Genomic DNA, 14696 nt, shown 5'->3' on the forward strand with positions numbered 1-14696 from the left:
AATCATCAGAAGTTCCCTGTTCCCCATATACGCAGATATCGGAGTTCGCCATATTTCTTGCGAAGAAACATGTGGGTCAGGATCCGTGTCCTGTTATATAGTAATTTAATGAAGAATTAGAGTACGGAGATTCGAAGCTTATATTCGAGCTCAAATTTCGAGCTTATATTCGAGCGTTTTCCCTCTAGAGCATAATTCCACAAATCTTCCCAAAACTTTGAAGCAGGTTGGTTTAGCTGGCACTTGAAATTTTAGCGAGACCATGGAAGGGTGATTTCAAAACCATCTTGATTAAGAGCTGCTTCTTTGGCTAATTCATCTGCCTGATCATTACCAAAATGACCACTTTGTTCTTTGATACATGAAATTTGAATTTTGTAGTTTGAAAGTTTCGCAAAAAGAGAATTTACTTCCGAAATCAACGGAGAAGCAGGTAAGGGATTCTTAATCTCTAAAATACATTTCTGACCATTAGACTTGCAACAACATGGAGAAAAGCAAATACAAAAATGGTATTTACTGCCCGTAAACAATATGGTATGAAGACAAAATGATTAAATTTGTAATGAATTTTGGAGGTTTACAGGGGTGCGAAATTAGTAGAAACAGCGTCCTGTACCCCATTAGGCATGGAGTTAAACTGGGATTAGATGACAGAAGCTGCTTCAAGTCTATACACCACTTCATACGCATTAGTTGGAGAGGGTTGGCCGGCCAGTTTCTCAACAACCCATGACTAGATGTTTACAATGGGTGACAGATCTCGAAACCGTGGAGGCCAGGGCAGCAATCGATCACCCTGTGTATCGAGGAAGGTCAGAATACGACGTAAAACATGTGGTTTTGCATTATCTTGTTAGAACATGGCATTTTTGCGCCTCGAAGATAGGGCACAACCACTGGACGTAAGATGGTAGAAATTTACCCATCAACGCTCAAATTACAGTCGATCCGAACTAGAGATGTGCGTGTCGTGAACCCAATGGCTGTCTAAACCATCCTACCAGATACGTTGCCCGTTTGCCGATATCGAATGCAAGCAGGCGACGTGCGGTCTTGTTGTGTAGCGAATTTAATTTAATTAAGTGATTCATAAAAATCAAAATTTTAAGTTGTAATTATTCAAAATTTGAGCTACACAAGTTTGGTTATATTCTTTTTGGGCCTATTAATTCTAGTGTAATATATTTTGGCTTTCCGAGTTTACGCGAACTGCGTCTTCAATCTTGTACACGCGAACAATGGATAAGTATTTTTGTTTCTGCGTAATAAACTCAGTTTTTCATGTCAAAAATTAATTTGATTTCTTAGTATTTCATATCATTAGTTGCAGAAAAATTAGCTCTTTAATTTGGCATAACTTTCATTTTTCTAACTTTAATTGCATTTCAGTTATGAGCTTTAATTAGTAGATTTTTCTTCGTTTCGCTTGTGATTTAGTTAAAGGGGGATGAAATGCCTTCTTTCCGGTTGAAAAGTTACTTTTTGCGAGTTTTCAGCGTTCTTTCGTTGGGACCCTTGCAGGGTTGTTGAAATTCCTAATCTCCCCCGGTTGCAGGTGGCAGTTATTTGGCGAGGGTTTGGCGACTTGGATTTTCCGTTGAGGTTTCAAAATAGTGGTTTTGGCGAGTTTGTTAACATGAGGGTATGCTGTGGTTGCAACTATTTCAACTTTCGGTGAAAAAATGGGTTGCGCCAACTTGGCAGTCCGGCGCTCTCCCTTTTAACGGGTTGTTTTAGGGGACGAGCTGTAGTGCTGTAGAAGTAACGAGAAATTGTGTACCCGTATGTATTCGTTACTCGGTGAACCAGTACTCGTTACTATCGTATCGTTACTCGTTACTTTCGGTAAAATCCATCGGTATCCGTATCCTGAGCCTATTTTATCGGTCTACGGCCCTAAAAAGGGCCTTGAAACGTCGCATCGCATTGAATCACGTGAGCTTTTCTACCCCGCGGGAACTGGGTAGTGCTGCGATAGGGAGTTTTGCGTCACATTTTTGAGTAGAAATAATTCACTTTATTTTGGCTATTATTTTTTGGTGCACTGGATATGATTCATTATTAAATTTTCTATTGCTGTCAGGGCTTAGTTTTTAAAGTCAGAAGCGCCTACGGAAGGCCGTCAGGAAAATAGGAAAAAATAAAGAAAGAAAGGGAATAAATATGACAATAATAACATTAATTAGTAATTAAAATAATAAATTAAAAAACTTCATAATTAAAATAATAAAAAATAGTGATTAAAATAATGAATAATTAAAGTAACATAATAATTAGCAACTGAAATATAAAATACTTATAAGTAAAATTTAATAAAAATGTAAAGACAAATAAAAATTTAAATAATTCTTAAACTTATGATGAATAGTTAAATAATAAAGTAAAATACCAGACCTTGTCTTATTGGCTTAGTACCGTTTCGTCCTTTCTCATTTCATCCAGAGCTCGAAAAAGTGTCATTTCGTTCGCTGCCTTCCCCCACCAATTCCTTCTTTCTCGTTTTATCCGCTGTTTGAAAAATAAGTGTTTACTTTACGATAAGACGAACGTCTGTTTACTTCAATTAAAATGGTTTAGAAGAGATGACTGTTTCTACTTCGACTTAGCTTTTGATTTCTGATACTATTTAATATTTTATGCAGACAAATTATGCTGAGCAGAATAATGAATTTCCGACGTGTTCAAAAGGTGTGTATTTGAATATAATAGGCCCACCAGCGGCCGAGCCGTAAAGACGCTAACACTGGTAGTTCGGTTCGAGGTTCGAATCCCTCGAATGGGCTGGCTGCATGGGCGTTTTCGTGGTTTTCCCCATGTGTAACGTGTATACGAGCCAGTTTCCCTTAGATTCCTCCACGAAGGCATCCCTCCCTTTAGGCAGATAGCCCTCGTGTGTTTAGCCATAATTGAATAATCCAATCCAATCCAATCTGAATATAATAACATTTTTGTTATATAGTATCTATATTTTTAATTTCACACATTTCTAAAGCAACAGAACCACGGTATCACTATTTTGGCACACACACCAAAAACATGTTTAATTAAGATTAAAGTTACATTCTTTATTAAAAGTAATGGGTCCTCTTTAAATGCAACCATTCATGCTTTTAGAGCATCTTACATGTGGTGGTCTTAAAAATGTGATGTTCACTACCAATGTTTGTTTATGTTCTCAAAAATACAGATTCCTTAGAAAGTGACCTCTTAGAGATGTCGTTTAAATAGATGATTTGCAATAATTATTTTCTTATAGATAATGGAATTAATGTAATTTAAAAAAAATGAGCGATTTTTGGCTCTAATTTTTCTTTCGCAATTAGCTGTTATGCGAGTTTAATTCTTTTTTTATACTTTTTATTATACATAACTGAAATATTTACTTTGAGACAGGCACACACACACACGTAATAATAGTAAATCCTACATATACAATAAACAAACACAAAAAATATTCTCTATTAAATTTTTATTTCAGCACAGCAGATTTAAATTATTTGGAAATTAATATGATATCTCTTTTTGAAAAAATCTCTACATATAATAAAAGAAAGTGTCTGTGTGTGTGTCTTTCGTTCGCGCTGCGCATAAGCTAATAGACCCACGGCTACGAAATTTGGCACATAGTAGGTGCATCTAGTTAAGAGCCAGTGCACCTCGAAGCAGTTTTTTCGAAATTAGAATTAGAATTTATTTTATTTTATGTTTTGTGACGAAATCGCGTCATTTTGAGACATAATGGGCTATAGGAAAGCGAGATTTTACTCTACACACTCCATTTTCACATCGTCATGAAACGTAGGCACTTAGCTATTTTACGAACTTAAAATAAATTCGTCTTTCAATAAATCGATTCAGTACGAATTTATTTAACAAAGGGAGCTTAACACCATTTCAACCGGATTTTTTATAAAAAGGTTTTTTTTTTTTTTTTCTTTAAATGTACAGTTTATTTTTCTTTGATTTTTGGAAACATTAAACTTTCATCCTTGCAACTGCTTTTGCAAAAGAATTTTGGAAAAATAATAATATATTGTATTTTTAAAAATTTTTTTAAATGAAGCTTCCGAGTACACTTCTCAGATCTTTAAAAATGTGATTTTGGCAACAATTTTCCTGTCTTATTGTTGTTGATAGATTTTTGATGAAATCGCATCATTTTAAATTGTTTCATTTTTTTTAGAAATATGAGTTTGGCAACAATTTTTCATCGTATTTTTTATGGTATTTCATCGTTTTTAAGAGATTGGCATATTTCATTGTCATTTATATATATATATAATACATTTTTATTTTGCCCTGCAGAGTAAAATTCCGCGCGGATTTTTTTTTTTTTTGTTTGTTTGTTTTTGTTTTTTTTCATGTTATTTTTTGTTTATTTCATTGTTTGTAAGATATTGAAACGTTCCGCATGATTTTTTCCCTTCAACGAAAAGTTGAATAATTTTTTATTAGGATAATTAATATTTTTATTAAGGGATATAGCTTATTTCATTGTAATTTTTTTCTCTTGAAAATATAAGATAAAATATCATTAATTATACTTTGATTTTCAGAATTTTTTGTTTTTTGTATTCTTTTATGTTATATATTGCTCATTTCACAGTTTTTAAGATATTGAAAAGTTTTGAGTGATTTTTTTAGGAAATAAAGTTCTTAACCTCCTTTATACCATTTGAGTTCTTAAGATTTTGCAAAGGGAAGTTGGTTAATTTATTTATTAGGATAATTAATATTTGTATTAAAGGATATTGTTTATTTCTTTGTAATTTTGTTATACGTAGTAACTTTTTTTTATGAAGTTGTTCTGCAGAGTAAAATTCTACGCAGTTTTTAAATTTAACATTTGGTGTTCCCTTCAGCCATTTTTGCGGTACATTTAAAAGCCAGACGAAGGCTGGTAGCGAAGCTCCTAGTTAAAAATGAAAATTATTTTCTTCGAAATCTTTTCTCAACTTATATCCTTTCATACGTTGTTATAATAATAATTCATGTGCACACAATAAAGTTCGTTCGAATACAAAAAATTGTTTTTGATTACATTTTTATTTCGGCACAACAGATGTAAACGGTTAAAAAACGCAGTTCCTTTTTCAGAATATTTTTTTCAGCATAAATCATCTACTTTTTTCTTGTATGTGTGAGGGCCAATAAGGGCCCGAGCGATAAAGTCGCTGAACACTGGTAGTTTTGTGCGGGGCTCGAATCTCGGTGGACGGACTGGCTGCATGAACGTTTTCGTAGTTTTTTCCATGTGTAACGTGTATGCGAGCCAGTTTCCCTTAGAAAGTCCCTCCACGAAGGCACCCCTCCTCTTAAGACAGCTCTAGTGTGCTCTAGTGTGCTCCTCTTAAGACAGCTCTAGTGTAACAAACTAAACCAACTAGTATGTGTGTGCGCGCCGAACGCACATATGATGACTTTTTTTTCAAGTGTTTTTAAGTTTAACAACAGTTTACACTGAGCAGCGAATTACTAAAAATTTTCTTAAATGAATAAAACTGTGCTTATTGCATTATGAAATAGTACTGATTGACAAATTTTGAGCTTTCTGTTATCCCTAAAAAAAGGTAACACAAATATTTTCTTACCTTTTAAACATTTCTTTTTTTCTTGATTCCTACTTCATTTGTATATTTGCAAATGTGTGTATCGATGTTTGGTACATAGTTGACATTTGCTATGTAATGTTCCCTATGTCAAGAAATGTGCCTCTCAAGAACGACATTTTGAAAGGGGGGTTGAATTGGGGGAAAGTCCCCCGTCCGTGAGTAGGGGTATTGATGAGGGGGTGTTGAAAAGCAGTGGACGAAATGGGAAATAAATTGTCAGTAGGGGTGTCTAAAGAGGGGATGAGGGATAGCAGCGAATAAACCGGTACGATTTTAATCACAGGAGGAAACTGGGAAATCTTCGTCTTAATTGGGGATGTGGATGAAATTACAATTTCGCAAGAACTAAAGCTCAGCCGAGCATTTGCTAAATTTAGGCTCTGAATGAGCAAATAATATAATGACTCAAAGGATGATAGAAACAAAGACCATGATTTTTACGGCATACCAATGAAGAAAGGAAAACAATCAAAGCTCCACTAATGAGAATATAGAGAATGCTGGAAATAGTACTAGTGTGTGGATGGAAATTTGGTTACGTAGTCCTTTCGTCCAATTCTCCCCTATTATCCTAATCTCAGCCCATGTGCTAGATGGGGAGAGAGAGATGGAGGATTTTTTTTTTAACTCTATCTAAGTCTTCATTACTTCTGTTTTCTTATCTTTAACTTACTCTGATATCTACAGTTAGTAAACTATTTTTTTAAATGAGTTTCATTATTGCTAAAATACCTTGTTTAGATTCTTGTATTTTTTATTATTATCTTTTAATTTTAAATCAGTTATTGCTTAATTTACATATTTTGATGATTTATTTACATATGTAAGCGATTTTAGATCATAAGCGTTGATAAGAAACACAACAATTCTTACAATAAATAAGAATAGTAACATCCTTTTCATATATAAAATTTCCACATACATATAAAACAAAGTTTACTTTTATGCAATAACGAGGCATTATTTGTTTTTCATTCCCATATTCTCTCTATTCAATGTCAAACGCGATTACTGCAGAGTAATATTTCGAGAATGGTTATTATAGATACTTTTTGAGCTGGGGGAGAATTGAACTATTTGATTAGTGCAATGTAACATTTCCTGAATACCGAAAATTAGTCACTCACTGGGGAAAAAAATTACTAGACGAATATTATTTTGATTAAAGCCCTAAATAATAAGTCAGTATGCTAAAAATTTCTTTTCGTCTGCCTACATTTAAAGCAGAAATAGCTTAAAATTCCTTGCATCGAAAAAATTTGCATATTTTCATGCAAAGTAACTTAAGTAAAAGACTCGCAACTCGAGATTTTCCATATGCATAACGGGAAGATTATTCTCTTTCCGGTAAACAGCATTCTACGAATACAAATCTGCTAGGCTGATAGTTTTCATGTATCCTGCAATTAATCAAAATTCAATCTTCCTCAAAGGTAGACACTCCAGTCAAAACTATTTTGCGCTAGTTCCCAATCAGATCGGCATTCGTCTTCTCAATTTATTTACTGTTATATCTTTATTCTTGAAATAAAAAAATTCTTGAAATTCTTAATAGCTCACATATAAATATTTTTTTAAGGTAATATAAAAAATAATATAATAATGAATACATGATTATATACTAAATTCAAATTATAACTCGAAAGTCGTGAGATAAACACAGCAGTTATATGACTTAAATGAATACAGAGTCGGCATTGCGCGACTCTCTACTCTACCAGCGTTCTTCTGTCCACTTGATATCTTTGCTTTGGTCTATACAGCCGAAGATTAATTTATTTGCGGCAGTAGTTAGAATTTTGGGCTAGCTTGTTAGCTAATTAATTTAGACTTATTTGTTATTTACTTAAGTTCTGATTTTGCGTTATTAGCACATTGTGTGCGGATGAACTTGTGAGGCCAAGTAGGCGAGCTTTGTTAAATTCTTCTTGTAAGTGAAAGGTTGATTTATGGCTTGGCAAGATATACCTGCATGCAATGAGTTAAACTACTAGTGCTCTACAGTATTATCCATTCAACTGCTGATGAACACTAATTATGAAAAATGGTAACAATTTGTCGGAGTCTGAAAGCTGTTTGTCTGTTTTATAGAACGATTTCCACTTTACTTTGCAGCAATATCTTTGGATAAAGTTACGATTACATGATGTATCATCATTGGTATTTTTTCATTTCAAAACTGATTTGGCAGTTGCATTTTCTTTCCTTTAGAAGAATTATTCATAGTAGTAGAATAACTATATAAATATGATTCTTTATAATTGCTTTTTTTCAAGCAGATTTAATAAACTATCATCATTCAATTCATTATACTATCTACTTTATCACAAATAGGTGCGTATTTGAGAATAACTATGCACTTAGTTACATAATTAACATTAATTTACTGCTTTAAAATGGTTACACTAATGTTATGTTTTCAGAATATCTAATGTGTTAAATGGTCTAAAGTCTATTTTGCTTGGTTTAAGGTTGCTTTCTAAGAACCATTATGAAATTTAATTAATTTGTTAATAAATTGAGTGTGAAATATTAAATTAATACAAAACTACTTATTTGTACATAAGAAACAAATACTTGAAATATTCTTACTTCAGGTTGTATTTTGTGATTATACATATGACACCGTGTGCAAAATATAATATCTCTGCTGAAAATTTCTAAGAACAAACATAGAATACTATTATGAAAGTTGGTAAAGATAACATACGAAACCTTTATTCTCCTAAAAAGTACAGCAACAAATTTTTTAATAGAATGCTATATTATTTTACACACTGTAAATTTAGAAATAATTATATATAATGTTTAAAATATATAAAGAACATACATGACAGGCAATGTATTCATAGATTGGTTGTTATATAAAATAGTTAATGTGCATCTTACCTTGCTTATTTTAAATTTTATAAAATTATTTTAAAAAATCTTTCGCGGAGCCGGATTGATAGTCCTGAAAAAACATGCAATGAACATTTTTGTTTTGTTTTATTTTTTGAGATACAACACCGTAAACAACATACACTAATTTATTTACAAATGCATTTCTTTCTTTTGATCTCCAGAATTTTATTACCCATTTCACATGAGTATTCTACAGATTTTTTATTCACTTCGGTATCTTTTCTGAGAATAAAATCTAGAAAATTATTACAGAAAATTATACATTATTAAGTCATTTATTTCTAAATAAAAATGATAATATCAACTCAGATACATAAAGAGGCATTTGAGTGAGAGACGAATAAAAACCAACCCCTTAACTTGTTGATATAAAAAACTGCTCACCAAGAGTAGTCTCCGGCAGTGTCTTATTCTGACTGGGTCAGTTTCTTCAATTACCGGTTGGTTTTAGCAAACTTTGTACATATAAATATTACATATTATACATATTTTACACATTTCTGTATTTTGAACTATTCTTGTTTTATTATTCTTATTCAGATCCCTTTTTATGTTGGCCTATTGATAAATCAATGATTATGATTATAATATGATATGTAAAGCATTATGTTTGTTCAGGTCGATCATAACAATTCCTAACATTGTTTTAAATGACATTCGATTCGACAACATTAGGAAAATTATATATGGACATTAAAAATTAAAAAAAAACTATGAAACATTTTATGCACATTTTAAAAAACTTACAAAAATAATTAAATTAAGCATTACAGAAAGAACAATTTCATATTATTTTTAGCGAAGTAATCTTTTGTTCATGTTTAAAAATAAAACTTTTTCCATTCGTTTTGGGCCCACCAGCGGCCGAGCGGTAAAGTCGCTGAACACTGGTAGTTCGGCCCGAGGTTCGAATCCCGCGAACGGGCTGGCTGCATGGGCGTTTTCGCGGTTTTCCCCATGTGTAACGTGTATACGAGCCAGTTTCCCTTAGAAAGTCCTCCACGAAGGCATCCCTCCTCTTAGGCAGATAGCCCTCGAGGCTTTGCTATAATCACACACACCATTCGTTTTGGTTGAATGGAACAACGTTTTTCACTTTGTATTTGCCCCGATTTCGAAAACGTTCTTTCGGATGGTCCCGAGGTAGCCATGATCGATAAATATTTCTCTGCTAAAATTGAAAGTTCGGGGTAGAGTAATGCCCGCGCCTGCCACCATTTTAATGGGCACTCATTCCTAGAAAGAATGCGTTCCTCAAAATATTGCCTCATAGTGACGATGCTGGATACAGTTGAGTTTGAGACGGAGTTTGATGTCACTCTTGCATCAAAGTCTTTCCATATTGAGTCCTCGTTAGTGTCAGTGAATATTGCTGGCGTGACTTTATTTGATTGCACTGTCTGCTGTTTGTCAACATTAAAATATTTTTCAAGTTCAGTTTTCAGCAGAGTTTTAGCACACTCATAATTTGATTCATCAGCTAGTCTGAATGCCAACTTCTTAAACCGCGGGTCTAATAGTGCTGCTTTAGATAATATTGGGTTTCTATAACAATTTTTGAACCTGTATTTGAATTCTGTTATTATTTTATTAGATAGATTTTTTCCAATTTCTGTATTAATATTTAAATTTAAATTTTCAAACATGCTAATTACACTTTCAGTCGCAGCTAAGACCATTGAAACAGTAACCTTATTTTCAGACGACATTTCTTCGGTTAGCTGCTTAAATGGTCTTAAAATTTTAATTACATCTGGAAGAGCCTGCCAGTCACTTTCTGACAGATTTGCAACTGGATTGTGTAGGAGTCCAAGGGCCGCTTCTAGAGGCTCCTGAAGGATACACATTCTTTCTAGCATATCCAGGGTGCTGTTCCATCTGGTCACTATGTCCATTTTTAATTTAAGAGGCTTTTCGCCAGGCCTCAGCTGCTTTTGCACCTCAGCAAATTTTTTCGTTGCCAACGGACTTCTGTGAAAATGCTCCACGATGGTTTTTATTTTTTTTATGAGGCAATCTAGTTCAGCGCCGTGAAGTCCCGCACGCACAATTAAATTAAGCGTATGCGCGACACAAGGCAAATGTTCAAAATTGGCCAACCGTATGGTTGCTTTCATATTTGCTGCATTGTCTGTTACGCAGACAAATATTTTATTTTGTAAATTCCAATGGGACAGCAAGTTACATAATTCCTTCTTTATATATTCGGCTGTATGTCGCTCATGACATTCAAAACAGCCCAATAGTGCATACTTCAGCTCCCAATTTAATATATAATGGGCAGTAACGGCCTGATGTGAAGTCGCTGCTCGCGAAGTCCAAGCATCGGTCGTAATTGATACAAAGTTTGCACTCTGCAATTCTTCTTTTAATCTGCTTTGGACTTCAAGGTACTGAGCGTCCAGGAAGGTATTACTAAATGTGTACCTTGAAGGTAATTTGTAACCAGGTTCTAAATAATTAATTAGCTCTTTAAAACCAGTATCTTCAACGACAGAAAAAGGCTGTAGGTCTTTGACTATCATATTAAAAATTAAGTCATTTATTTTTTTTTCCCGTACTACACTTACGGGGTGTTTAAGGAAAGTACTCAGCGTCGTTTGTTTTAAATTTGTTTGAGATATCAGTTCTATTGAATGATTAATATGTTCAGTACTTGCTGCTGATGTTGATGACACAGGAACTTCTTGAATTATTGTATCCGACATGGAGCATAGAATGACGTTTTCGTAAGTTGACCTGTGTTTTTTTATGAGGTGTTTTTTTAAATTTGTTGTTGAGCCACCTTTTACTGAATATAGCGAGTGGCAAATATCACATTTTGCCTTCTCATCGGCAGCCTGTGTAAAAAACCTCCATAGCCGACTTCTCTTCCTATCCATTATAGATTGCACTGTAACATAAAATAATAAAAGCTCGTTAAAAATGTTAGTGAAAAATAAGTATCAAATATAAATAATAAATGCAGTCTATATAAGTTGAAATCAGTAAAATCTCATTCAGTCAGTCTTAAAATAAATTACTTATATTTGCATAATGAAACTCAGAATCGTAAGAAGTGAACGTGCGCCAAGCTATATATTGGCTAGAGACTGAAGGTCGTAAGATCGATCCTCAATTTGACTACCTGTATCTTGTATAGGCCTTACACCTACCTTGTACTTGAGCCAACGGTCTCCATCACTCAATATTTTCTCTTTCAGATACTGTATTAAATTATGTTCCTATTATTATTGCTAAAATAGGTAAGCCTGATGATATTTAGGCCTGATAACGAGTCTATGTAAGTTATTTTTTTAACACTTCGATTTGAAATGTCTGTGAAGATTATTAATTTAATCTTCGTTATACTTAAGCAAAAATTTTTTGAATAGTATTATTATTTATATTTTTAATTACGATTGTATATACTTTCTAACATCCCTTCAAGAAGCTATTAAAATTTTATTCAAAAATAGTCTATTTGATAATTACTGTTTAACTTAAATTAAAATCTTAAAATCTAGAATATTTCCTTACGTTGATACCGATATTTAATGACAACAGTATTACACTTAAGGAAATACATCTTATTGGCTGGTACTGCGTGAGTCAGTAATGAAAATATGAATAAGCATCTAATTTCTTCCATGTAATCTTTAAAGTAATTTTTAAGAGCAATAATATTACTAAACTAATCTTAATTTTCATTTTACACAATAGTTTTGGTTCTAGACACAACACAATAAAAACTTTAACATATAACGTAACAAATTACTTTTATATGCCATCAGAAATTCATAAACCCTAATTTTTATTGATTACACACGATATTGATCCTTAAGCGTTTGTTTATATTTTACTTTCCTTTCAGCCATCATAAACTTCTCATTAGTTCAAAAACCGCTCTATTTTCCTTGACCATAAAATTTTCGTTACCTTGAGAAAACATATAATGACGTTTTCATTAACTAAGCACAGTTCAGGACAATAAACAAAGGCCCCATTCAGATTCCACTCACTGATAAGGAGAGTTCCCCCCCCCCCCCCGCAGTGCAAAACCCATCTAGGTAAGAAAGGAAGGAACTCTGCACTACAAGTGAAGCACTGCTCCGAGGCAAAGAATCTGTTTGTCCGAGGCTTCTTTCTCCCATGGAGGAGGTACTTCCTACCTCCATGCTTTCTCCAGATCGGGGGGGGGGGTGTTTACATTCAGAAGCTTCCTTGACAGCGCTTTGATAGTATTTCGACACACGACAGTTCCATACAAATCAAAAAACGGAACACTTTCGCATAAAATAAACATTCATTGTGTGATGGATAATAGCAATTTGTACAGTTTAATGACATTTAAGCAAAAATCACATCTTGGTTATTTTTCGATAACTAACAACAGCGATTTTGATTATAAATTTGTTTTATAAAATTGTAAGCTGTTGAAGTACAAAAATATAGATTTTAGCAAAAACGTTCTTCTTAAAGAATGTGTGTGTGCGATTATGGCAAAGCCTCGAGGGCTATCTGCCTAAGGGAAGGAATGCCTTCGTGGAGGACTTTCTAAGGGAAACTGGCTCGTATACACGTTACGCATGGGGAAAACCACGAAAACACCCATGCAGCCAGCCCATTCGCGGGATTCGAGCCTCGGACCGAACTACCACTGTTCAGCGACTTTTCCGCTCGTCAGCTGGTGGGCCTGCTTAAAGAATGAAAAATACCTTACGTTACCTTTAAAACTGTATACGCCTTCTGATACCCTTGATAGAGTATTCGCTGCTTTTATTTTACGCTCCAAACGCCAAATTTTTTTAAATAAAATAAACTTTTTTGTTATTCACATATCATTATAACGTTTACTTTTTAAAAATTTTTAGAGAACAGGCTTTATAGTTGCTCATTTTGAACTCATCATTTTATTTTTATATAATTGAAAAATAATCACTTTGGGTTTCGAAGAAAATCTGATCTTTGAGTGGGTATTAAAAATAACGCATGTAATTTTCATTCAAATTATATCTATACATATTTCTTATGTAAAAATTTCGGGTTTATGCTAAATTATTGTCAATTACTTTACTCGAAAAATATAGTGAATGCACAGAAGATTTATACATGCCGGAAATGAAAAATATGAAATATGTATGGGTATTATGCAAAAGTATTTATGCAAATGCTTGCAAAATGCATGTATCTGCCTTTAACAAAATACGTAAATAATTATCAAATTATTTATAAATGTGTTTGAAATTAAGGATTTTTTCATTCACAAACTCCTGTGAAAGTTACTGTGAAAAAATCTAATTATTCAATGCATCTAAATTTATAAGAACCTTAACATTGAAATGTACAAATAAATTGAAATCCTGTTGACAAATCCGTTTATAAAACTATTTAAGCAAGAATTTTTCGTACAGGAAAGCAATCTGTTAAAAGGTATTGTAAAGTAAATTCTATGAGATGCGTACTTAAGAAAGTAGTAAAAAAGAGTTTTAGAATATGTATTGTTGAAATTAAAGGTAGAAAAAAAATCTGATAAGTATAATTAAAAGAAATATTCCTTTACATGTTAAAATAACTCTTACATGTTTTAAATAATATATAAAAAAAACTAAAGAGTTGGTTGCTTTAAGTGTTCCGCTTTAAAGGTATCAAAGGCATGTTGAACATCTTCTAACCATTTAAATTTTTCCTTTTTTTAAGTCAGTTTCGTCAGAAGTCTCTTTAAGCAAAATTTAGAATAAATTTACGATAACACCCAATTAATCTCAAAAATCTTCTAACTTCCTTTTTGTTTGAAGGGAGCTTATATTTTTGAACCACTCTTAGATTCCTATCGTCCGGTTGTATAATTCCTTTGGACAATTTATATCCCATATACTTCACAGTGAGCTATAAGAATTTGCATTTGTTGGTTTGAGGCTATGCATATTTAACCAGTCAAAGAAAAATTTTCAGTTTTTCTAAATAATCCTCAATGCTTTTGAACCATTTACAATATTATTGTCAATATAAATTCTTATTTGTAATGGAAACAAGCCGGACAGTGTCCATTAACCGCTGAAAGGATAGGAACTCGAAGCGTTTATAAGACCGAACACCACTCGAGACCATTCTTAATGTCCTGTGGCAGCGAAAACCTATATTTGAAGATGCCCGACGGGTGCATCTTCATCTGAAAGAAACCTAAAGTCGAGGATA

At 33.1% G+C, this 14696-nt stretch overlaps 1 protein-coding gene across 1 annotated transcript; it reads right to left on the reverse strand.

Annotated features, from left to right (window-relative positions):
* Positions 1-251: 251 nt before the first annotated feature.
* Positions 252-11227, reverse strand: LOC146996976 (E3 SUMO-protein ligase ZBED1-like). Its single transcript, XM_085819724.1, has 3 exons — positions 10164-11227; positions 9581-10082; positions 252-476 (listed from the first exon to the last, which is right to left on the reverse strand). The coding sequence occupies exons 1-3, from the start codon at positions 11225-11227 to the stop codon at positions 252-254; spliced, it is 1791 nt and encodes a 596-aa protein (XP_085675850.1).
* Between the last annotated feature and the right edge of the window lie 3469 nt (positions 11228-14696).

This window comes from Stegodyphus dumicola, chromosome 6 (assembly GCF_044657685.1).
Source record: "Stegodyphus dumicola isolate Sdum_Otavi_A_Nest chromosome 6, ASM4465768v1".
NCBI classification, from domain to species: domain Eukaryota; kingdom Metazoa; phylum Arthropoda; class Arachnida; order Araneae; family Eresidae; genus Stegodyphus; species Stegodyphus dumicola.

Bases quoted from the DNA above. Each gene is read 5' to 3' on its own strand.
- LOC146996976 (XM_085819724.1), bottom strand. From the start codon at position 11,227: ATGTCGGATACAATAATTCAAGAAGTTCCTGTGTCATCAACATCAGCA. The intron at 10,083-10,163 runs GTTTGAAAATTT...ATTCAAATACAG, and splicing joins ACTGAAAGTGTAATTAGCAT to GTTCAAAAATTGTTATAGAA. The intron at 477-9,580 runs GTGTGTGTGATT...TGTTGTTGCAAG, and splicing joins CCATTCAACCAAAACGAATG to TCTAATGGTCAGAAATGTAT.